At 42.2% G+C, this 25,555-nt stretch overlaps 1 protein-coding gene across 4 annotated transcripts in view; it reads left to right on the top strand.

Annotated features, from left to right (window-relative positions):
- Nucleotides 1-18,279: 18,279 nt before the first annotated feature.
- The window catches only part of SYPL1 (synaptophysin like 1), a 29,720-nt gene continuing 22,444 nt past the window's right edge, over nucleotides 18,280-25,555 (top strand). For 3 of the 4 annotated variants that reach the window (XM_086396909.1, XM_086396912.1, XM_086396910.1), the window contains exons 1-2: nucleotides 18,280-18,384; nucleotides 18,624-18,695. In XM_086396909.1, coding sequence (XP_086253035.1) covers nucleotides 18,334-18,384; nucleotides 18,624-18,695 — 123 coding nt within the window. In that variant the 5' untranslated portion in view covers nucleotides 18,280-18,333. Of the gene's footprint in view, nucleotides 18,385-18,567; nucleotides 18,696-25,555 lie in introns of those variants that run through there. The other variant, XM_086396913.1, reaches the window with a different exon arrangement.

The raw sequence follows: 25,555 nt of genomic DNA on the forward strand, positions 1-25,555 counted from the left end.
TGCCACCAAAGAATCTTAAGTGATACTAACTTTCACCCTCCAGAGAATGCTAGCTCCATCCCTTCTCTGGGTCACCTTGGATAAGCCAGATAGTAAGTAGTCCTCCAGAAGTCAGAGGAAAAGATCTCAGCTCTCTGCAGTTCTTGAAAGACACTTCTCTGTTACCACCCCAACGAAAAACCTGAGAACCAACCAGTGGACTTGTCTAAGGTACTCATTTTAGGATAGTAAATGGCTTGGCTGGAACACTACATCAGGGCGACTTCTCAACCAGATGCCCTCCACCGAAACCATCTTCTCTCCAGCTCAAGGCCTGAGCATACACCACAATGAGCATTACATTGCTTGTGCCTCATTAGCACTTGTTTCAGGTTTAATCTTCTTTGCCAGAAGGCTTTTTAATGCCCTCCCCCAAGGCCCACAGGATTTATTCTGGGATTAAACAGGAGACAAGATGAGAGAAGCTGATCGAAGTGGCCAGACATAGCTTTCTCCTCAGGTAGCAACAGGCAGTTATTAAACGCAACTGCAACTCTATCGTGCAATGAGTAAACATGCTGTTTGCTTCACTGTCGGGGGGTACTCTGTGACTATGGCTGGGAATTGTCACAGTTGAGTTTAGCACTTCCTGCAAACTTTGGGGCCAGCTTGCATAATGCAATGGCTAAAGAACATGATTCCAATCAAACAGAACATGTTCGCAGCTTGAAAAAGGACTCGGTCACATAACACCTCATACATAAACCATGAGGCTACGGAATCAAATGAAATAATAGTCACCAAGGGTTCCTGCACACCTGCCCCAGTCAGTCAGAGCCTGCACTCACTGGGTATTGCCAGCACACGGCAACCAGCCCTGCCCAGAAATCAAATGGCAAAAATAAACATACGTACTGACCCAGTTAAATCAAGAAACACGAGTGCACCTTTAAGCAGGCAGCAATTCAGGTGGCCTCTCCAGGCCAGGCCTCCTCAGGGATTTAGCTCTGTGTTCTAAGAGAATTAACTGTTGTAGATCCAGTGGCTTGAAAGCTGAGATTGAGTTAGGTGTGAATTGCACCCTCACTGATGAGCTTTCACCGCACATGCACCTGTGATGCTCTAAACAGAACACACCAAACTTGGAGCCCCTGACTCCTTCTAAACAGATAACTCACTGCTCGGGCTGGCAAAGAGGTAAGAATTACAAAAGAAAGATTTGGGCTTCCATACCAGAAAACACATGAAAACAGGATCATGGGTCTAACTGGAAAGGCTGTCCCAGAAAAAGAAAAGAACTCTCACGCCAGGTGTAAAACTAAGCCATCAGTACAGCTGATACTGTGATATGCTGTCAGAAAAAAGGATGTAGGTGAACCAAAAGAAAAGAAGTTCCCTCCAACCCCTCCGCCCTCTTGCCCTCAGCAGTCCTCTGGCCTTGGAAAACTGCTTCTCCTCCGTGTGCCTCTCTTCCCTTCTTTAAAATTGGTCTGCAACACTTCTTTTCTTTTCAAACTCTCCAAAATGGTGGAAAGTTTAATTGGAGGTTGTTCTTTGTTTCTGGTTGTGAAATTCTAGAGCAGTAATACCCTCAGTACTTCAATCACCTGGGGAGTTTGTAAGAATTACAAGTACCTGGGATTACAATACCAGAGATTCTTGAGTGCTGGGTCCAAGGCACAGGTAGATTTTATTTTATTGCGGTGGCTTCTCTTGTTGCAGAGTATAGCCTCTAGGCATGCGGGCGCCGTAATTGCAGCATGTGGGTTCAGTAGGTGTGGCCCGAAGGCTGCAGAGTGCAGGCTCAGTACTTGCCCCATGGCATGTGAGATCTTTCTGGACCAGGGATCAAACCTGTGTCCTCTGCATTGCAGGGCGGATTCTTAACCATTGGACCACCAGGGTAGCCTAGCACAGGTAGATTTTTTTTTTTCCCCTATTTCCATGGTTTTTATTTTTATTTATTTATTTATTTTTAATTTTATTTTATTTTTAAACTTTACATAATTGTATTAGTTTTGCCAAATATCAAAATGAATCCACCACAGGTATACATATGTTCCTCATCCTGAACCCTCCTCCCTCCTCCCTCCCCATACCATCCCTCTGGGTCGTCCCAGTGCACTAGCCCCAAGCATCCAGTATCATGTATCGAACCTGGACTGGCATCTCATTTCATACATGATATTTTACATGTTTCAATGCCATTCTCCCAAATCGTCCCACCCTCTCCCTCTCCCACAGAGTCCATACGACTGTTCTATACATCAGTGTCTCTTTTGCTGTCTCGTACACAGGGTTATTGTTACCATCTTTAAAAGCCTCCCCTCTAGGTGATTGCAGTATACAGTCAGAGTTGAGAACCATGAGCCATGAAGGGGAGCAGAGGTGCTCTACTGCATCCCTAGGAGATGGAGACAGATGGAAAACAGGTGGGTGCTCCCTCCTCCTCCACATCTGCAAAGGATTTCCTTTCATGGGGTTGGACAGACTGTTTCATTCCCAGATTTTCTCTCACCAACTTCTCCCACCCCTCTGCCAGCATTGTTCAGCAAAGAAATAAGCTAAATTCCTTCAAAAGGTGACTGGTAACTCTTCATGGTTTTTAACTGGAGCAACCTCCTAAGTTACATTTAAGGGTATTACGGCCTTTACCTCCAAGAAGTTTATCTTTCAGGGATTATTTAGCACTGGAACATTTGAAGAAATGGCAGCTCACTCAAGTATTCTTGCCTGGAGAACCCTATGGACAGAAGAGCCTGGTGGGCTACAGTCCATGGGGTTGCAAAGAGTCAGACACAACTGAAGCGACTTAGCACAGTATAGGAGCATTTGTAACCAACTAGAGGGTCCTACAATCCTTAGTCTGTGCTACTGTGTTCACAACAGGCTGCTGCCTTCACACCTGGCTGGGGATATCGCAGCCTCTGCTGAGCCATAGGTCCTTAGTAAGTGGTGTGTGTGGGCATGCATGCTCAGTCGATTTATTCATGTCCAACTCTTTGTGACACTGTGGACTGTAGCCCAATAGGCTCTTCTGTCCATGGGTTTCTCCAGGCAGGAATGCTGAAGTGGGTTGCCGTGCTCTTCTGGGAGAGCTTCTGACCCAGGGATCAAACCCAATTCTCTGGCATTGCAGGCAGATTCTTTACACATTGAGCCCCTGGGAAGCACCAGCCCCCCGACCCCATCCACCTGTGTGTGTGTGTGTTCTAGTTACTTAGTCATGTCCAACTTTGGGGATCCCATGGACTATAGCCCACCAGACTCCTCTGTCCATGGAATTCTCCAGGCAAGAATACTACAAAATGCAAACAATTCAGTGTAGAGGATCCACAGTAAGTCCCTTCAGTCAGTTCAGTTCAGTTCAGTTGCTCAGTCGTGTCCGACTCTTTGTGACCCATGAATCGCAGCACGCCAGGCCTCCCTGTCCATCACCAACTCCCGGAGTTCACCCAGACTCACGTCCATCGAGTCAGCGATGCCATCCAGCCATCTCATCCTCTGTCGTCCCCTTCTCCTCCTGCCCCCAATCCCTCCCAGCATCAGAGTCTTTTCCAATGAGTCAACTCTTCGCATGAGGTGGCCAAAGTACTGGAGTTTCAGCTTCAGCATCATTCCCTCCAAAGAATCCCAGGGCTGATCTCCTTCAGAATGGACTGGTTGGATCTCCTTGCAGTCCAAGGGACTCTCAAGAGTCTTCTCCAACACCACAATACCCCAGCATGCACTGGTCAGCCCCATTTTCCTGTCTGCTCTACATGTCATCAGTTATGACCAGAACAAGTCCTGGAGGACCCATGGTTCATTCTGTATCCTACATCAGCCTGTAGGTCAGTTCTTTGCCCTTGAAAGCACCCCATTTGCTCCTGCTCTGTTGAATCAAACATTTAGAAGGAGCTGGAAGCCTTGAAAGATGCAGCAAGGTCATAGAGTGTAGTGATTAAGAGCTGGGGAGTCAAACAGGTCTGGGGTTAAAGCCTGTCTCCATCACTTAGTAGCTATGCACCTCAAATAACAGACCTAAACTCTCTGAGCATCAGTTTACTCAACTGTCAAATTAGTTTAATTATAGTCTGTATCATAGGATTGGTGCAAGGATTAAATAAGATGTACCTGCATCCTGGGACTACCCCAAATGTCAGCCACCATTACCACTGTTCTTGGTAATAATGTCAGAGTGAGGGGTGCATGGTGGACAAGGGGCATCTCCAAGAATCAATGTGAACTGTGGAGCGAACAGGACTTGGGTGAGAAAACCTTAGACCCATTCCCTTTCTCTATGATTTTAGACAAATCACATCATCTCTTTAAGCTTCTGTTTCAGTTGCAAAATTGTGATCATCATAATAATATTAATAATGACTACTTTACAGGGTGATTGGAAGTTTACTAAATGCCACAACACATATGTGCTTTGCAAACCACAAGTAACCACATAATATTAGTAATTATTATCCACATGCAGTTCTTAACATTTTCTGGGTCTAGTCCTGATGACCGACAAAAGGAATAAATGGATTTTCTAAAATTAGAAATGAGAGAAAATGAGGTTCAACTCTCATGTCTTAAGAAAGTCCAGGCCAAAACGTGAGCCCTAAAGACAGTAAGGAGTGTGATTAAAAGGAGCTTCTGTGCTGGGCTAATTTCACTTCTGAATGAGCCCTTCCTTTAATTCCGCGAGTGCCCACTGTTTATTTACTGTACTATCTCATGATGCCTCGTGAGACCTCCTAACATTAGTTGTTAAAGTTATTGATTTTCCTAAGAGATGACCTTCACAAAAGATGACCTCATATCATGCAGCAAAAACAAAAAGTGCAGAAAACATCACAGTGTATGTTACTTCTCTTGAGGAGCCTTTTCCTGTCTCTCAGTTTTTTTAATGTTTAACTTTCTTTTTTTAATACTGTGTTTTGGTTGACACTTTTTTTTTTTAATGAGTTCCCCCACCTCTGCTGACTATACTGCTGCTAAGTCACTTCAGTCGTGTCTGACTCTGTGCAACCCATATAACCTACACTATTTTCCACTTCCCTGGTGGCTCAGCTGGTTAAGAATCCACCTGCAATGCAGGTGACGTGGGTTCAATCCCTGGGTTGAAAAGATCCCTTGGAGAAGGGAACAGCTATCCATGCCAGGATTCTGGCCTGGAGAATTTCATGGACTGTATAGTCCACAGGGTAGCAAAGAGTTGGACACCACTGTGCAACTTTCACTTTCACCTTCACCATAAATAGACATTTCTAATTTGTAAGTTAAAGACAGGGAGCAGCTATGCCAGCAACAGAAGGGGAATTCAAGATCCAAATGTATCTTGCCACCTGTAACAGGTCCTGACGGCTGCTATCAAAGCGGTCTGGTCTTTTAGGAACAATCAGAATTCAGCTAAAGGAAAAAATTCCAGTAGTAGAATGCTAGGCTCTTGAGGGCCCAAGAGGTATTACAGGAACAGCAGAAGGTAATACAGGGGTCAGTCGTATGAGGTCTTTAAATGACTTCGTATCCCTTGCCCATTGCCCACTAGAGAGAAATTGGGGTCAAATGGATCTGTGGACATTGGACTATGCAAACTGGGAGGGGGAGGCTGAAGGGGAAGTTGCGAAGAGCATTCAGGAGTGCCACTCCTCCAGAATTTTTTGCATGTTTGTAGAGGCCTTGGGGTTAATTCCCAGGGAACAGAGGCAACCTTGCAATTAGGAATGTTCTCTGTTCTCATAAAGGTTCTGAGGAGTGTCTCAGGGTTTGAGCATGTATAAAATATGCATTAATGATAAGAAGAGCCCTTTTTGAGAGCTTCCATCCCCAAGTAACTTTGGTTTACCCACAAATTAGAAAAGAAATTAAGAAAGGAAAATGTTAAGTTGCTCAAACCTGCAAACTTAAAACCTCTGCTTCCTCAATACTACATTTCACCAGCAAAAGAGCAGTATGTGTTCATTTTAATCGGTGCCAAGTATGCAAACACAAGAACCTATGGAGGTGTTATGAAAGACACTGCACTTTGTTGTATAAGACAGGCAAACCAGAAAATGGATATTCTTAAACAGACAGCAAAGGAGAGCCTGAATTCAAACGATATCGATCAGTTACCAAGAGGTCTGGCTGACCTAGAAACCAGGTTTGAGGGGTTCTAGATATGGAAAGGAATGACTAGGTGGACAGGTGACCAGGGTAGCAAGTCATTTTCACATCCCTAAAGTGAATTGGAAATCTGCCATTGGTCCCCATGCCCAACTCTTGCCACACTGATGAAAGGTGCCTTCATCCTGCTGGGGCCAGCTCTGCCCCCAACCAAAGTAAATATTGAATAAATATTTGAAGAGTATCATTTAAAGGAGGTGGCAAATTATTCACTTGCTTGAAGCACTCATCATTATTTGGAATGCCTCTTTAAACTCTACAGCTTTTTAAACCAAGAGCACAGAGGAGAGGTGGTACAGCACCAGGATTGTTGATGTTGGAAAGGGGGTAAAAATTATCTTTACTCCTTCACCCCTCATACAAGTGCCCAGTACCCTTTGGCTGCCCATGGTCAGGAAAGGCTGACGTGGCACAAGGAGGAAAAAATGCAAAATGAAGCTAGGCCTGTTCTTGAACCCAGTACTGTCTCAATTATGCTTGATGCCATGAGGCAGGACCAAGGGGAATATACTTTTTTTTTTAGAACTTCTTAGGTGCCAAAGATTCTGCTCATTGCATTAGCTCTTTTGAATTCTCACAACAACTCTTGGAAGAAGTTACCACTACTTCCATACTCCATATGAGGCTCAAGGAAAGTTAAGGAATTTATCCAAATTCACACAGGATTCAAACCTAGGTCTGACAAGCTTCTGCTCATACAAGACAGTCTTATTTACCTTTTAGACTCTATTTGTGTCATTCTGGCCTGGGCCCTTGGCCACCAGTTCTGGGTCAGTTGCCTTCACATCCCAAGAACTTACACCACCTGGGCTGAACCAAAGTCCTGCCTAGAGTGTCAGGACCTGCCCCATGCTACTGTTGGGCATCTGAGCCAGGAAGCCACATGGCCTGAGATTTTGGCTTCTCCCATCACTTCTGGACTTAGCTAAAAATGCAGGCTGATTTCCTGGAAATCTGATTTCCCTGACTGCCACCAAAGGAGTCCAGAGAAGCAACCCAGAAGTGGTGCCCAGGGAAAGTTACCTTCCCATTGGAGAGACCCAAGCTGACAATTTTCCTCTACCTCCTCTCTACCAAGGACTGCTCCAGGCACAGTCTCTCTGAACATCCTCCCTAAAGACTTCCCGAGTAGCTAAACAGACACACCTATGAACTCACAGGCCCTGAGTCTTTAGAGCTGTTTGTGAAAACATCCCAGGCATCACTTCCCATTCTTCCCTGACTCCCTTCACTTTTCCCTCACCATCATTGCTCTGAGATGGCACTTTCTAAGTAAAGCACCAGCTTCAAGCTGTATCCTAGGGAACCCAGGCTTTCTGGTTTTGTTTTCACTTAGCTATGTGTTTATTTCATTGTTCTTAATAATGTGATCAGTAGCTACAAGCCTACCATTCAAAACAAATGCTAGAACCTTGACATAACCTTCATCTAACCATGTGGCTTCCCATCCCATTCCCCATCTTTCCCTATACAACTATAACCATGATCCAGAATTCCCTCACTTTTTAAAATATATAGTTTTATTCATCTATATATTTATATATAAAGTATACTCATATTTGTTTTCTCAACTCTATAAAAAGTATGTCATATTGTATATATTTTGCGCATTTGCTTTATTCACTTAATGTTCTGTTTCATTGCTAGCATTTATCCCCATTGTTGAGAACTAGTGTAGTTCATGTGTTTTTTATTGCCATGAAATATTCAGTTGTGTAAATATATCATAGTTCATCTATTCACTGTCCTATTGATGGGCATTTGAGTTGTTTACAGGTTTTCGCATTGTGATCAGTGCAACTATGAACATTCTTTCACACCTCTCCTGCTGTATATCTGCTTGAGTTTCCCTTGGGTCCATCCCACAGAGTGAATTAATTGTTGGGTCATATGTATATGAATATTCAACTTTACAAGATAATGCCAAAGTGTTTTCCAAATTAGTTACACAAATTTGTTACGTTCTATCACACCAAGAGTGTTCTCTGAAATTTACTTTTTATAGTCCCCCTTGTTCCGATAACTGCCAAAAATAAGAATTGCTGGTTGACAAGGAAATATTTCATATCTCCTCTGAGTATTTGCATTTTTAAAGAGAATGGTTGGAGAGGCAGTGTTTTTATCCAAAGCAATGGATTTCTCTGACTAAATATTTCAGGGCCTCTATCTCTACATGCTATATCAGATTTACTCATTCAATGCTTCACTGGAATGCTTGAATTCTGCAGCTGTGTGAGGCCTGAAGACCAACTAGTGGGACCTGCCTTCGAACATCTTAATGTCTGCTGTGTGAGAAAAATAAGTAGGCTAATTATATTGGACTTGGATGCCATCTTGGTCTTCCTATCTCTTCATCACGTTTTCCCAGGTAAGTAAGGTATTTCTGATTGACATTTCAGTCTTAATTACCAGACCACTAGGGAAGTCCCTTGAAAATATATTTGTTTACTATTTTTTCTTTCAGCTTATCTTTCCTTTTAGAATGTAAACTCTCTGAGGACAAGAATATTTTATTCCACTTTATATGACTAAAATTTACCAAAGTACCTGGTCCATACAGGTAATCAATAAATACTGGAAGGAACAGGTCTGTCTTCATGCCTCTCTTTCTTCTCAAATGATTGGCAAGCATCGAAATTAAATATGCTAAGAAAATTCAGTCTTCCCTAAACTAAACTGTGAAGGAATCCAAGTTTGTTTTATTTCTGCTTTCCCATTTTCCTTTTCTTCAACACTGACCAGCTTCTCCCCATACTTCCCAGGCATTCAGAATCCCTTTTACATCTTCTTGGCAGCCAGGAACTTTTTCCTTTAGTTAAGACTGTCCTCCTGGGATGGTGCCCCAGATTCCAAGATTATTCCTTATTGCCTACATTCCAATTAAAACTCCCACTTTTCTCACTGCCAGGAGGGAAAATAATAAGATAATTTTTTGTTGAAGTATTATGCTGTAATAGACCTCTTAATGCAGTAATTCTCCAAGGTTGGGTGGTTAGGGTTGTCCTCGTTCTCTTAGGATTATACCTGGATAACAAAATCAAAGTCAATAAACTCCTAGGCTTCTCATCATTTGGTCATTCCAGGAAAAGAAAAAAAAGAAGACAAACAAGAAACCAGAAGAGTTTATCTAAAAACAAACAGAAACCTTGCTTTTACAGCAAGGAAAATAACAATAATCGAATTGTTTCAGAAAGCAAAGACCAATTTATCTAGCTTGTGAGAAAATTACAAGTGATACTTGCTTTAAAGAAAAAAACTAGGGAGCATAAAATATACAAACTGATGAAGCATAAAGAATGATCACAAGGAAGTTCTCCAAAAGAATCCTTTAAATGGCCAACTCTTAAAGTGTGTTTAAAGTAAAATTCCATTTACAAAAATTATCTTTACAGTTAACTTTTTAGGAAACAAGCTACTGGATAAAACACTTTCTTTTGCCTCTTAGAGAAATTATAAACAAACTTACATTGCCATCATTCCATCAGCATCAGATTTTTCAAGGTCAGCTCCTACTCAGGTCTTTATTTTCCCTTTTGTATCACTTAAGAAGATTGGTTTTTGTTGTTGATAACAGGACAGACTTCCTGGGCATGTCTTGGTCAACACTGACAGTGGTCATTCGGGTGATCTGTTCTCTCTTAATAAATGCCACAGCGTCACTCAGAAGATCATGGTGGTCCTGATACAAAATCGACAGGGCCAGAATCAGGAGGGAAATGCTTCCATGCATTTCTTTGTTTTTTTTTTTTTTTTTTTTTTTATGTTAGGTACAGGAAGTTCAGATCCTGAGGCAAACCTGTCCAGCTTGCTAAAGAAAAAGCACTTCATCTGCTCACTTTACTGTCCCATATCTATCACACCCCGTTCTCTCCCTGGCAGGAAGGCAGTTCTCTGTACTTGCAAATAGAATAAACAAACTATCCATAGAGAACTAGTAGACATTTTGATTTTTATTTTCCACCTGATTTCAAGAGAGTAAAATATTAGGTTGGTCCAAAATTAATTGCAGTTTCAGACCGTGAATTTTAAATTGCTATAACTAGGCTCAAACATATCTTTATTAATCAAAAGAGGAGGCATTACAATCAACACATTTTTGCCAATGAGAAATAAGTTCATTTATTCCTGTAGCATAAAAATCCATGCTTCAGGACTTGATGAACTCTTGGAAAGCACTTCCTGCCTTCTGCTGGTTGTGGAAGCGTTTTCCCTGCAAAATGTTGTCGAGATGCTTAAAGAAGTGGTCAGGTGAATATGGCTGCTGCTGCTGCTAAGTCACTTCAGTCATGTCTGACTCTGTCCGACCCCATAGACGGCAGTCCACAAGGCTCCCCCGTCCCTGGGATTCTCCAGGCAAGAACACTGGAGTGGGTTGCCATTTCCTTCTCCAATGCATGAAAGTGAAGAGTGAAAGTGAAGTCGCTCAGTAGTGTCCGATTCTTAGCAACCCCATGGACTACAGTCCACCAGGCTCCTCCGTCCATGGGATTTTCCAGGCAAGAGTACTGGAGTGGGGTGCCATTGCCTTCTCCAGGTGAATATGGCAGATGAGGCAAAACTCTGTAGCCCAATTCATTCAACTTTTGAAATGCTGGTTGTGTGACATGTGTTTGGGCATTGTTATGGAGAAGAATTGGACCCATTCTATTGACCAATTACAGTTTTTGGTGCATCTCATCAATTTGCTGAGCATACTTCTCAGATGTAATGGTTTCGCCAGGATTCAGAAAGCTGTGGTGGATCAGAAGGGCAGCAGACCACCAAACAGTGACCATGACCTTTTTCTAGTACAAGATTAACTTTGGGAAGTGTTTTGGAGCTTCTCAGTCCACTGAACTGGTCATCATCAGTTGTCATATACAATCCACTTTTCACTGCAGGTCACAATCCAATTGAGAAATGATTCATTGTTGTCACGTAGAATAAGAGAAGACACTTCAAAACAATGAATTTTTTTATTTTGGGGTCAGCTCATAAGGCACCCATTTATTGAGCTTTTTCACCTTTGCAATTTGCTTCAAACGCCAAATGACTATAGAATGGTCAACATTGAGTTCTTTGGCAACTTCTTGTGGCGTTTTAAGAGGATCAGCTTTGATGATGCTCTCAATAGGTCATTGTCAACTTCCAATGGCCAGCCACTGTGTCAAGGCTCTCGTCTCTTTTGCAAAACTCCTTGAACCACCACTGCACTGTATGTCTTTTAGCAGTTCCTTGGCCAAAAGCGTTGGTGATGTTGCGAGTTGTCTCTGCTGCTTTACGACCCATTTTGAACTTGAATAAAAAATCGCTTGAATTTGATTTTTGTCTAACATCATTTCTATAGTCTAAAATAAATACAAAATAAACAGTAAGTGATGTCATCAGAAAAAAAAGCAAGAAATGTGCCTTAAAATGATATATAACATAACCACATTTAAGAATTATTCCAATACAAAATGGCAAAGTTCAACAATGCAAAACCGCAATTGCTTTTGCACTAACCTAAAAAAGCAAAATGGCTGTTTAGGGAGGCCTTACAAATAGCTGTAAAAAGAAGAGAAGTGAAAAGCAAAGGAGAAAAGGAAAGATATAAGCATCTGAATGCAGAGTTCCAAAGAATAGCAAGAAGAGATAAGAAAGCCTTCCTCAGCAATCAGTGCAAAAAAATAGAGGAAAACTCTATTCAAGATCTCTTCAAGAAAATTAGAGATACCAAGGGAACATTTCATGCAAAGATGGGCTCAATAAAGGACAGAAATGGTATGGACCTAATATAAGCAGAAGATATTAAGAAGAGGTAGCAAGAATACACAGAAGAACTGTACAAAAAGGATCTTCAAGACCAAGATAATCGATGATGTGATCACTGACCTAGAGCCAGATGTCCTGGAATGTGAAGTCAAGTGGGCCTTAGAAAGCATCACTACGAACAAAGCTAGTGGAGGTGATGGAATTCCAGTTGAGCTATTTCAAATCCTGAAAGATGATGCTGTGGAAGTGCTGCACTCAATATGCCAGCAAATTTGGAAGACTCAGCAGTGGCCACAGGACTGGAAAAGGTCAGTTTTCATTCTAATCCCAAATAAAGGCAATGCCAAAGAATGCTCAAACTACCTCACAATTGCACTCATCTCACACGCTAGTAAGGAGAAGGCGATGGCACCCCACTCCAGTACACTTGCCTGGAAAATCCCATGGACAGAGGAGCCTGGTAGGCTGCAGTCCATGGGGTTATGAAGAGTCGGACACGACTGAGCGACTTCACTTTCACTTTTCACTTTCATGCATTGGAGAAGGAAATGGCAACCCACTCCAGTGTTCTTGCCTGGAGAATCCCAGGGATGGGGGAGCCTGGTAGGCTGCCGTCTATGGGGTTACACAGAGTCCGACACAACCGAAGCGACTTAGCAGCAGCACACGCTGGTAAAGTAATGCTCAAAATTCTCCAAGCCAGGCTTCAGCAATACGTGAACCAAGAACTTCCAGATGTTCGAGCTGGTTTTAGAAAAGGCATAGGAACCAGAGATCAAATTGCCAACATCCGCTGGATCATCGAAAAAGCAAGAGATTTCCAGAAAAACATCTATTTCTGCTTTATTGACTATGCCAAAGCCTTTGACTGTGTGGATCACAATAAACTGTGGAAAATTCTTCAAGAGATGGGAATACCAGACCACCTGACCTGTCTCTTGAGAAAGCTATATGCAGGTCAGGAAGCAACAGTTAGAACTGGACATGAAACAACTGACTGGTTCCAAATAGGAAAAGGAGTACGTCAAGGCTGTATATTGTCACCCTGCTTATTTAACTTATATGCAGAGTATATCATGAGAAATGCTGGGCTGGAAGAAGCACAAGCTGGAATTAAGATTGCCGGGAGAAATATCAATAAGCTCAGATATGCAGATGACACCACCCTTATGGCAGAAAGGGAAGAGGAACTAAAAAGCTTCTTGATGAAAGTAAAAGAGGAGAGTGAAAAAGTTGGCTTAAAGCTCAACATTCGGAAAATGAAGATCATGGCATCTGGTCCCATCACTTCATGGGAAGTAGATGGGGAAACAATGGAAACAGTGTCAGAGTTTATTTTTTTGGGCTCCAGAATCACTGCAGATGGTGATTGCAACCCTGAAATTAAAAGACGCTTACTCCTTGGAAGAAAAGTTATGACCAACCTAGATAGCATATTAAAAAGCAGAGACATTACTTTGCCAACAAAGGTCCATCTAGTCTAGGCTATGGTTTTTCCAGTGATCATGTATGGATGCGAGAGTTGGACTGTGAAGAAAGCTGGGCGCCAAAGAATTGATGCTTTTGAACTGTGGTATTGGAGAAGAGTCTTGAGAGTCTCTTGGACTGCAAGGAGATCCAACCAGTCCATTCTGAAGGAGATCAGCCCTGGGATTTCTTTGGAAGGAATGATGCTAAAGCTGAAACTCCAGTACTTTGGCCACCTCATGCGAAGAGTTGACTCATTGGAAAAGACTCTGATGCTGGGAGGGATTGGGGGCAGGAGGAGAAGGGGACGACAGAGGATGAGATGGCTGGATGGCATCACTGACTTGATGGACATGAATCTGGGTGAACTCCGGGAGTTGGTGATGGACAGGGAGGCCTGGCGTGCTGCGATTCATGGGGTCGCAAAGAGTTGGACACGACTGAGCGACTGAACTGAATACAATACTAAACTTTAAATCTCTATGTAAAACTTAGGGGGCAATCTGCTTTCCAGGGAGACAATAAAACAAGGAAGTTTTAAAAATAACTAATTATGATAAAAAATGGCTCAGAATTGGACTCTAAAATTTCCATATCCACCATGTTCCATAGCCTAGGCTACCTATTCCCCTCCATCCCTGGATATGATCCTGGAACCAGCTTATGACATCTTCACGTTTGTCTTCATTCCCAAGTCCTGATTTGTCAGAACTACTTCAATGTTAATCAACATACGTAAAGTTGGTACCTTACAAGTATTCCCATTAAACAGAAATAAGTCAAAGGAAATCAAATGGTAATGCTCCAGGAAAATCTGTGGATCTGACAAAGCTAGGGCAGGAGCCAGTGGTTTATGCATCTAGATGTTATGCTTTTGTTGTTGGCAGTATTGTGCTGCTGGTGCCAACCTGCTATCTATTCCTGCTTATTGTCACCACATCTGGGACCTGAGATCTCATGACCGACAGGTTTAGAAAAGATCAGCTTGAACCTACCCGCTAAGGATCTTTCATCTTCTATACTACTCCAATAGTGTTTTTCCTAAATGGAAATCTGACCATGTGTCTCTCCTTTGCCTGAAAACAACTCACTGCCAGAGAATAAAGTCCAAACTCCTAGCCAGGCATATAAATCCCTTCCTCCATACTGCTCCTCCTACTCAAAATACCAGACATAAATCTGAGGTATTTGGTGCCCCAAGAGAACTCCTTTCTCCTCTGCCACCACGCCCTACCTTCTGCTGCACCTCTGAAGAGAACCCTCTCATCCACCTTTAGAACTCGCTTCATACCTCTCAGGCTTCAGTGCTATATCACTTCCTCCATAAGGCCTTTCCTGATAGGCTTTCTTTCCTCTGAGCTTCGCTCTCAGCAAAATGAGTATCCTAATTCCTATATCTTCCCTTAATTCCAGGGTCACATGGAAGAAATGACAACAAACAAGTTTCTGAAAAATGCAGAACACTACATAAACTCCAGGTTGTGTTATTATAAAAGTTAGAATACAATAAGCCTTTTTTCTTCAGGAACCTAATTATAGTACTTGTGATCATTATGAAATTAGCCTCCACAAGGTAGAATGTTTCCTGTTTATTGTTTAAATGTGAGCTAAACTAAAAATGGGCGTGAGAACTGTGCTTACGTCAGCCACAAATAGATTAAAATTGGACTCATACAGAGAGGATTAGCATGACCTTTAAGGCTTCCCTGATAGCTCAGCTGGTAAGGAAATCATCTGCAATGCAGGAGACCCCGATTCAATTCCTGGGTTGAGAAGATCCCCTGGAGAAGGGATAGGCTACCCACTCCAGTATTCTTGGGCTTCCCTGTGGCTCAGCTGGTAAAGAATCGGCCTGCAATGAGGAAGACCTGGGTTTGATTCCTGGTTTGGGAAGATACCCTGGAGAAGGGAACAACTCCAGTATTCTGACCTGAAGAATTCCAAAGGGTCACAAAGAGTCAGACACGACTGAGCGACTTTCACTTTTGCCCCACATGATTTTCAGTATTTTAGGGTTAGGGTTATTGTATTTCATATTTTGCAATCTTTCTGTAAATCTAAAATTAAGTTAAAATTTTAAAAGACCTCAGTTTAATTATTTTGAGATTAATTTACTGGATCCATTGAGTCAGTCTATTATACAATTTAGACAAATTTAGAGTGATTTCTGTATTTTTCTAAAATGACTGTAGAATTCATGAGTGAGGAGAAAAGAGCTGCGTCTAAACCCAAAACTCAGACTTCAAACTCATGGGTGATTCAACACTATCAGATAAAAACTTTTTTTAAAAAAAGGACATATATTGGTTGAGAATGAGTTATAAGTCTCATCTTACCAATAAAATGATCAGGACTCTGTACTGCCATTGACTCTAACTGCCAATGTTACAGTTAGCCAATGATAAGATTTCCCTAAACACAGCTTCCTCCTGACCTCTTGTACATCCTTAAATCCCAATGTCATATACTACCATAGGTAAATCTCAACAATAGTACCTCAGACGGGGAAGTTTTGCTTTACAAGTGTTATTTTTCTTAATGAACCTGGTAGAGAGTAGAGTGTGTTGTGCCCAGAACTTCTGGGTCTTTCCTCAGATTCCAAGAACAAATCAGAATATGACCAATGTTATAGTCAATGTTAAACAGTTATCTGAACATTCTTCTCAGATTTTGAACAGTTGTGCCTTCAGTGAGATGCTGTTTAAACACTCTTGTTTCTTGAGCATTCAAAAAATTCACAACTCTCTGGTTGCCTAATCAGATTGTACTTGCTCTGCCAGCCACTCCCAGCTCCTTCTTAGGGAAGCAGGAGCTCCTGTGAACTCAGGTGACTGGCAGAAGCCGTGCTGGACTATGCATCACCGAGGGTAACAGCAGTAGCTCACTCCCCCTTGGTTTTGCCCAGTCAGAGTATATAAATGAGTTCTGATAAGTGACCAGATACTATTCTTCTGTGATCTCTCTTTTAAAAGTTAGTGGCACATGGCCAAGCAAGAGAGAACTTAATACTCAAGGCACATTCTCTTAGCAGCAATGGCTTCCTGAAGAGAAACAACCATGCCTTCCATTAGTGGGCATGAACCAGAAGCAGAAGAGAAAGCAAAAAAAAAAAAAAAAAAAGGCAGAAGAGAGGAAATAGAAAGTTAAACTTCTCAGAGGCTGAGAAAGGGCCATGTCAATTCCAGTTGCTGAAACCTTCAAAAAATTGGGGAGGGGAATACAGAAAAGCCCAAACTGGCTTACTACATTACAGTATATTTTTTATTTACATGAACAAATAAAGCTGCAAAGTGAGCATCATTCTGACTTGTCAGTGTGTATCTGATTTGGAAATAACATGAGAGTCTAATCTGAATCTTTATGAATATGAAGCCCAAGCCAGATAGCACTACTAGCCACAACCCAACTCCAGGGCAAGCCCCCAAACCTCAACAGAGTGGAAGTAAAAGTTTAGAAAACAAACTAAAGAGAATACAACGAGAAGAGTAGCAAGGAAGCCAGTATGGAGATCACTACCATGGGAATCCCATAACTGGGTGCCAGAAAAATTTTTAAAAGGGGGTGGGGAGCAGGAGGACCTGAGGTATTCCTTACAGTGGTCTCAGGAGTACTGGGTACTAATGTATGGTCACCTTCCACTGATTCTGCTCTAAGGAGCATCTCTGAAGCCTTCTTGTTTGGTAAGAGGAATCTGCACTCATTCACTAGGTATCCACTGATACAAGGCACTGTGCAGGGATTGAAGAATGGCAGTCACAATCAAAAGAATAAGATTGTCTCTGTGGACCGGGAAATTGAAATATGCTCTCTGCATTCTCTGGGAAACAAACAAGGAGGTAAATAGGTCTCAAATGAGAAAGGGTTAGCTTCTTAGAAAGAAGGTCAGTAACACTTGAGTAACTTCAATGGCGAGGAACCTGCTGACTCATAGATAAGTGCTTGGAAAATCAGTATACATAGGTAAATACTTGGAAGCTGGTATATTGAGATTCCATTGTGCTAGATTCCTTTCTTCCGTATTAGGGGTACATGATGTAAGTCCCCTTACCATACACTCCAAAAGGCCAGCATTTCATCTCCAAGAACTTCCAAGATACTAGGGAAGCCAAAAAGATCATTTCTTCGGGGCTCCGATAACTGGATGCCAGAAGGTAGGTGTTACCTAGGCGACTCTCAAATGGGGAGTAGCAATTAGCCTTCTGTAGAGACTCCAAGCGGAGAAGGCAATGGTACCCCACTCCAGTATTCTCGCCTGAAAAATCCCATGGACGGAGGAGCCTGGTAGGCTGCAGTCCATGGGGTCGCTGAGGGTCGGACCCGACTGAGCGACTTCCCTTTCACTTTTCACTTTCATGCATTGGAGAAGGCAATGGCAACCCACTCCAGTGTTCTTGCCTGGAGAATCCCAGGGACGGGGGAGCCTGGTGGACTGCCGTCTATGGAGTCGCACAGAGTCGGACACGACTGAAGCGACTTAGCCGCAGCAGCAGCAGAGACTCCAAGAGCGCCCCACGTAGAAAACTTGACTGACAGGGTAGGAGAGGTGGGTAGGTGGGTTAGAAGAGCCTATCGGACCAAGTCTTTTTCTGTTAGGTATAACGTTTTTTGTAAATCGTTCAACCCTGACTCCAATGGTAAGTTTGAAAATAAACAATTTCCGTAAGAATGATCAATCACGTTCCTGAGAGAGACCCTGTTACAGCGTGGTCGTTCAAAGTCCGTTGTTCTGCAGTAACTTTCCATCATTTTAATAAAAGGTCTCTTAACACCAGCCTTGAATCGCGCCTTCATTTGTGTCAATGTTATAAACCTAGCTAAAACATTGGGAATAGTGACGGGAAGGCAGTGTAATAAAGCTGCTGGGCCAAAGCCGTAGGTTTCCGCTGGATGGTTTTCGCTGCGCGAGGCAGCTGTCCCAGCTACGCTGGCGTGGGACTGAGCGCGCGCATGCGCGGCAGGAATCCGAGCGCGGAGGCTGGACTTGAGGGAAGGGGGCGCGGCGCACGCAGCATGGCGTCGAACATCTACTTGGTTCGCCAGCGGATCAGCCGGCTGGGCCAGGTACTGCTCGGGGAGGCACCGCCCCTTCCCTGCCCGTGTCCGCCCTCGCCTCCCGCGCCCGCCCCTCTCCGTCTCCGCCCCAGTGCCTCGGCAAGCGGCTCAACCGCCGCCGCCCCGCCCCGCGGCCTCCCAGGCCCGCCTCCCGGAGCCGCCCCTCCGGCCCTTCCTCGCGGCCGTGTAGCTCTGTCTGGTCGGTCCCCCTCCTCCTCCGCCTAACACTCTTTCCCTCCTTCCCTCAGAGGATGTCCTCCTTCCAGCTCAACCTCAACCCGCTCAAGGAGCCTCTCGGCTTCATCAAAGTCCTCGAGTGGGTGAGTGCAGCCTGCGCCGGCGAGGCTGGGAATCGCGTCGCCGCGCCCGCTCCGGTTCCTGCTCCCCTTCCGGCGCCCTCTGCCAGGAGACTGGGAGCTCTGGGAACTGAGGCGCAGCCCGCCCCGCACGGGCCGCGAAGCCGCGTTTGCCCCCGGGGACGGGCCTGGACGGGACTGGACGCGCGGGGAGGGGAAGAGAGGCCGAGGCCTGGGCCTGCGCGGGGCGGGGACGCTGCGGTCGGCGTTGAATCACGAGTCCCTCGGCTGCCTCCGTCCCAGGCGGAGCCCCCCACCCCCACCCCTACACACACACACACACACCCCGAAGCTCTCGTCTGGGTGTCCTCCGGAGAGTGGGGGTTCAAATTTCTCTTTGGCTTCACAGCTTTCCGCAAGGGAAGAGAAAACTTCCTGTTGCGGTCTAACCGAAGCCCGGCGGGCTGGAGTCGCGCTCAGGCCAGCAGGCGCTGCCTCTGCGCCTCTAGTAGAAGGGGCCAGGCAGTGCATTTCTGTCCTCTGCGGACTCAGAAGTTGGTGTGCCTTCTCCAAGTGACTTGACGAGCTCTTGGGTCTTAATATGCTTTTAAGATTGGCTCCAAGTTAAAAAGGATAAAAATAAACTGGGACGGGGAAGCGGGCGGAGGTGGGGGGAAAAGGTCCAAACAAAATGCGTTGTTAGTCTGATCCACTGAAACACACGTTAGGAATCCCAAGCTGGGAACACAAGTTAGGAATCCAGTTTGTTTTAGGTATTTCGCAGCAGCATCCTGCAGTCAGCTTTCAGTCCTTTCCTGGGGACACTCTCAATCATTAACATCAACCCAGATTTATTACTTCAACCTTGGTAATGATCACTTCGGAGAGCTTAGTGAATACACCAGGCACTGCCTTCAGAGTTAGTGGCCTAGTACATATTCCAGTGCTGGTTTTCAGGCCCGTATCAATAGGCAGCTGGCATCTGTCCAGTGTGCAGGCAAGTTGCTTTTGTAGCCAGCAATATTTACATCCGTAGCTCTTCAACCCCGTATGTTAGTGATAAAATGGTGAAGAGTAAGAACTTAGATTTCCTGTTGTAAATAACCTGCGGAGGTAACAGATTTTCTAATGAATGCTCAATCTGATTTCCTTCCTACACGCAAAGTTTCCTGTGTTTCCCCCAAAGTTTTACTTGGTGTCTTCTGAAAACTGCTGATTTCACACATACGTTTATGTTAAAGACACCTAAATGTACGTATTTAGGGTTCTATAAACATCTGTCCAGATTTAAATATCAAGAGGATTATATTTGAGTATATAAAAATTTTATATTGCAAGAGGAAAAACACATTTAACTGGGCTAATCAAATACCAAGTTTAAGGGAAAAAATCTTATACCTAGTAGTTTAGTCTTCTAGAGGATTATAATTAAACTTATAATTTAAAATTTCACTTAAATGAAGTCAGTTGTTTATATTTGTGCTTACATTATTCATCAATCTTTTTTAAAACAACTTCTTTTCTTAATATTTTAAAATATTAGTGGTAAGTTTATTAGTGATCCTAGGTGACATTTTTGAAAGATACCCTTTTTAAGCTTAGGAAAATACTACTTTCAGTTTGAACAACTCATTATTATACAGAGACTCTTTCATGAAAAGAATATCCATTGTTGATGAGGTAGAGAATTATTTATTCAACAAATATTTGAGTATGTATTATACTGGTGCTGTGCTAAGCACTAACAGACAAATGGTGAGTAAAACGTTTTTTTCCTCACGACCTAATAAAAGACATGAAAACAAATATAAATATGCTGTATGACCAATACTATAATAAAGGTATAGGTTAAGTGTAGTAGGTGAAAGGAAGGAGAAATCAAATTGCTTGGAGGTGTAGAGAGGATTTCATAGATTAAAGATTTGTTCACTTGGGGAATGGGTGGGGAATGGCTTTCTAGGTAAAGAGGAGCTTATGTTCAGTGGTGTGAAAAGCTGAAGCAGCAGAGCCCTATTTGAGAACTTAAGTAGTTGAGGTTGACTCTGCAGTCTTTATCGGGAGGGAGATGGCAGTTTGAGATGATTCTGAAAGATTTCAAATAGTTTGAATAGTTTGGAGTTTATTCTACGAGCCAGTGGTTCTTGACCCTTTGGGTTAACCTTGGACAGTCTAGGCCTTTAAGAGAATGCATACATGCAGGTACAGAATTTTGTTTTGTTTATTGTACAGCTTCCACTTAAGACCAGAATTCCTATTGTGTGTAGTGGATTCACTCATTCAAGAGTAAATAAACAAGTGGATAATATAATTAGATTTGCCTTTTAGAAGTTTTTATTTTGTCAGTGTAGGGGATGAATTGAAAAGGAAAGGCCATAATTGAAGAAAGGGAAATCTATTGTTTGAATTATCAGTTCAATTCCGTCGCTCAGTTGTGTCTGACTCTTTGCAACCCCATGAACCGCAGCACTCGAGGCCTCCCTGTCCATCACCAACTCCTGGAGCCCACCCAAACCCATGTCCATTGAGTCAATGATGCCATCCAACCATCTCATCCTCTGTCTTCCCCTTCTCCTGCCCTCAATCTTTCCCAGCATCAGGGTCGTTTGAAGGCCTGAAACTAATCTCAGTGGAATTAGAAAGCAAGAGGTTTAGAAACTAAAATATATTTGTGTGTTTGCGTGTGTTTAGTCGTTAAGGTTTGTTCATTTCTGATCCCATGAACTGTAGCCCACCAGACTCCTCTGTCAGTGGGGTTTTTCAGGCAAGAATACTGGAGTGGGTTGCCATTTTCTTCTCCAGGTGATCTTCCCCATCCAGGGACTGAACCCGCATCTCCTACATTGTAGGCGAATTCTTTTTTTTTTTTTTTTTAACTCTTTCTGAATTTTATTTATTTGTTTTTAATTAATTAATTTAATTAGAGGCCAGTTACTTTACAATATTGTGGTGGTTTTTGCCATACTTCGACATGAATCAGCCACGGATGCACGTGTCCCCACGTCCTGAACCTCCCTCCTACCTCCCTCCCCACCCATTCCTCTGGATTGTCCCAGAGCACAGGCTTTGAGTGCCCTGCTTCATGCATCGAACTTGCACTGGTCATCTATTTTATATATGGTAATACACATGTTTCAGTGCTGTTCTCTGAAATCATACCACCCTCGCCTTCTCCCACATAGTCCAAAAGTGTTCTTTACAGCTGTGTCTCTTTTGCTGTCTTTCTTGCATATAGGGTCATTGTTACCATCTTTCTAAATTCCATATATGTGAGTTAATATACTGTATTGGTGTTTCTCTTTCTGGCTTACCTCACTCTGTATAATAGGCTCCAGTTTCATCCACCTCATTAGAACTGACTCAAATGCATTCTTTTTTATAACTGAGTAATATTCCATTGTGTGTATGTACCACAACTTCCTTATCCATTAGTCTGCCAATGGACATCTAGGTTGCTTCCATGTCCTAGCTGTTGTGAACACTGGGCAGGCGAATTCTTTACTGCTGAGTTACCAGGGCTTCCCAAGAATATATGTGTAGGATGAAGAAAAGGCAGGGCTCTAAGATGACTGCCAAGCTTCTGACTTGGAGTAGTAGTGGCACATCTATCTAAGATCACTAAGGAAAAGCCGCAGATTTTAGGTAGAAGGTCAATAAGGTTTTGGATATATTAAGTTTGTGGTCTCTTTAGAGCATGTAAGTGGCGGTACCCTATAGATATATAGGTCTAGAATTTAAAAGAAATATAGGTTGGAGATTCAGCAAATATTTGATTGCAAAGGAAAAGGGAATAGTTAGGAGAATGGAGAGAAATAACCTCACTGTTAGAGACATTTCAAGAAAAGAGTACTCAGCAATATTAGGTGCAATGTGAAAGAAAGTGAAAGTGAAGTCACTCATTCGTGTCCGACTCTTTGCGACCCCATGGACTGTAGCCCACCAGGCTCCTCCGTCCATGGAGTTTTCCAGGCAAGAATACTGGAGTGAGTTGCCATTCCCTTCTCCAGGGGCTCTTCTGGACCCAGGGATTGAGCCTAGGTCTCCAGGATTGCAGGCAGATTCTGTACCATCTGAGCCAGCAGGAAAGCCTGGGTGGAAACCTATTTTAAAGATGGGAAAGATTGAATGTGTGTGTACACTGTAGAGAAGAGACTTGAATAGAAGGTTTAAAACAGAAGCTGAGAGGGATAAGACAAAGTTCTAGAAGAGAAAGGCCCGTAGCAGGAATTTTTAAGTGTGTTTTGAATGAATTGTTGAAGTTTCATAAGGTGTTGAAAGATGTATGGGTTGCTTCTAAAAATAGTCAATAAGTTTACAAACAAATATAAAATCTAGATAAAGGCTGTTTATTATAAATATTACTATCAGAATAATTCTCCAAATCAGTTTATCTTTAGTAAGATTCTAAAAGATGTTCGACTAAGATGCAGTCGGATAATATGTAACTTTCAAGGGGTTACAAATCTGAAGGCCTCAGAGACATGAAGGCAAGTGCCCAGTAAATATTTATTGACAGGATAAAAATCCAGTTGCCAAAGCAGAAGCATTTCTACTTGCTTCTAAACTGCAGCTATTACATATATATAAAACTGTTGTTATCTCCATGTTACGCAGGTTTTGAGAAATTAAGTAACTTGCCCAGTATCCCATGGTTGTGATTACTATATCCTGGACTCAAAAGTCTGTTCTTAGGCTTTTCAGTAACTTCCTTTTGTGTTTCTGATTGGTCTTTTAATAAAGTTAATGAAAAGATTACCAAAAATTTCAAGTTTAAGAAACAGAAATGTAAGATTCCTAATGTAATTTTTTTCTTGTTACATTTATGTTTCTACTAGATCTTAGAAGTTAAAAACAAGTAGGGTTTTCTTGATTCATTTATCAAGTTTGAATGTTTTTTTCTGATTTTATACTTAAAATTAATGAACAAATTCAAAAGAACATTTAAAAGCATTATTGTTTAGTCCCTCGGTCATGTCTGACTCTTTTGCAACCCCATCGCTTTGGGGTAAATTATTCTCCAGGGAAGTTAGTGTGAAAAACAATGATTGAGAAAACCTATAACCATTTGAGCATTACATATATCAGTTTGTTTAAACAGCATATTTTCAGAAATATGTGCTAGTTTATATAGAATAATCATCCCAAGTAGACCACTAAGATTTTTGCAAACAGGGACCATGTTTTATTGTAATTTTGTGATTTATAATATAGCACAGAGGAACACCACAGAAAATACAGATTGTATTACAGAGTACAGGGAATGAGGCATACTTAGACTGATGTTTGTTTCATCCATTTGCTTAATACTTAAATTTTTAGGCTATCAGTCTATGACACTGACTGCTTTTTAAGAAACTTATCTTTCTCTTAACCTTGCCATTTGTGTTCACTTTTTTTCTCTATTGTAGAAAGGGAAAAAAAGGATTTCAAATGGTATTTTGTGCCTAACAAATCGCCTCTCTGTACACGTAAAACTTGCAGTATACTGACTGACTTACCCCATGCCTTTGCTCTCTGTTTCTTCTACCTGGAATCCTCTCGGTATTTACTCTGAACACTCTCATGGGATATACAAGATGTTTTTTCCATAGACTATATATATATTTATGTTGTGTGTGTATATATATGTACATATATATAGTCAGTGCTTTTAGAATGCACAAACATATACACATATGCACTTACCTCACACAAATAACAATCTCTGATAAAACATTAAAGGGAAATTTAAGGTAACAGAGCAATGCTTTATTATAATAAAGTGTACTCAAACACTGGTCTCAGAACCCCTTTAAACACCTAAATATTGAGCACCCCAAAGAATTTTTGTGTATGTAGGTTATATCAGTCAGTATCTACTGTATTAGAAATTTAAGCTGAGATTAAAAAAATTTTTTTTTATTTTAAAATAATCACTTGAAAGTTAGAGTACATCAGTGACAACAAATGCTGCTGGTTTTTCTTAAAGTGAAAGGCTCATCCTATTCATTAAAAAAAAAGATCTGACAGATATCTGAGTCTGAATAACTGTATTATGTCTATTACTCATTCTTTCAAGTAAAAATAGTATTCAATGAAAAAAGTGACTTTTAAAAAAAAATATAGCTATGTTAAACTTGTATTTTTTTTAAATTTTATTTTATTTTTAAACTTTACAAATTGTATTAGTTTTGCCAAATATCAAAATGAATCCGCCACAGGTATACATGTGTTCCCCATTCTGAACCCTCCTCCCTCCTCCCTCCCCATACCATCCCTCTGGGTCATCCCAGTTCACTAGCCCCAAGCATCCAGTATCGTGCATCGAACCTGGACTGGCAACTCGTTTTATACATGATATTATACATGTTTTGATGCCATTCTCCCAAATCTTCCCACCCTCTCCCTCCATAAGACGGTTCTATACATCAGTGTCTCTTTTGCGGGTTATTGTTAGCATCTTTCTAAATTCCATATATATGCGTTAGTATACTGTATTGGTGTTTTTCTTTCTGGCTTACTTCACTCAGTATAATAGGCTCCAGTTTCATCCACCTCATTAGAACTGATTCAAATGTATTCTTTTTAATGGCTGAGTAATACTCCATTGTGTATATGTACCACAGCTTTCTTATCCAGTCCTCTGCTGATGGACATCTAGGTTGCTTCCATGTCCTGGCTATTATAAACAGTGCTGCGATGAACATTGGGGTACACGTGTCTCTTTCCCTTCTGGTTTCCTCAGTGTGTATGCCCAGCAGTGGGATTGCTGGATCATAAGGCAGTTCTATTTCCAGTTTTTTAAGGAATCTCCACACTGTTCTCCATAGTGGCTGTACTAGTTTGCATTCCCACCAGCAGTGTAAGAGGGTTCCCTTTTCTCCATACCCTCTCCAGCATTTATTGCT

The sequence above is a fragment of the Bos grunniens genome, chromosome 4, assembly GCF_055505025.1.
Source record: "Bos grunniens cultivar Pamir isolate PY7600 chromosome 4, Bosgru_T2T1.0, whole genome shotgun sequence".
Lineage (NCBI taxonomy): Eukaryota > Metazoa > Chordata > Mammalia > Artiodactyla > Bovidae > Bos > Bos grunniens.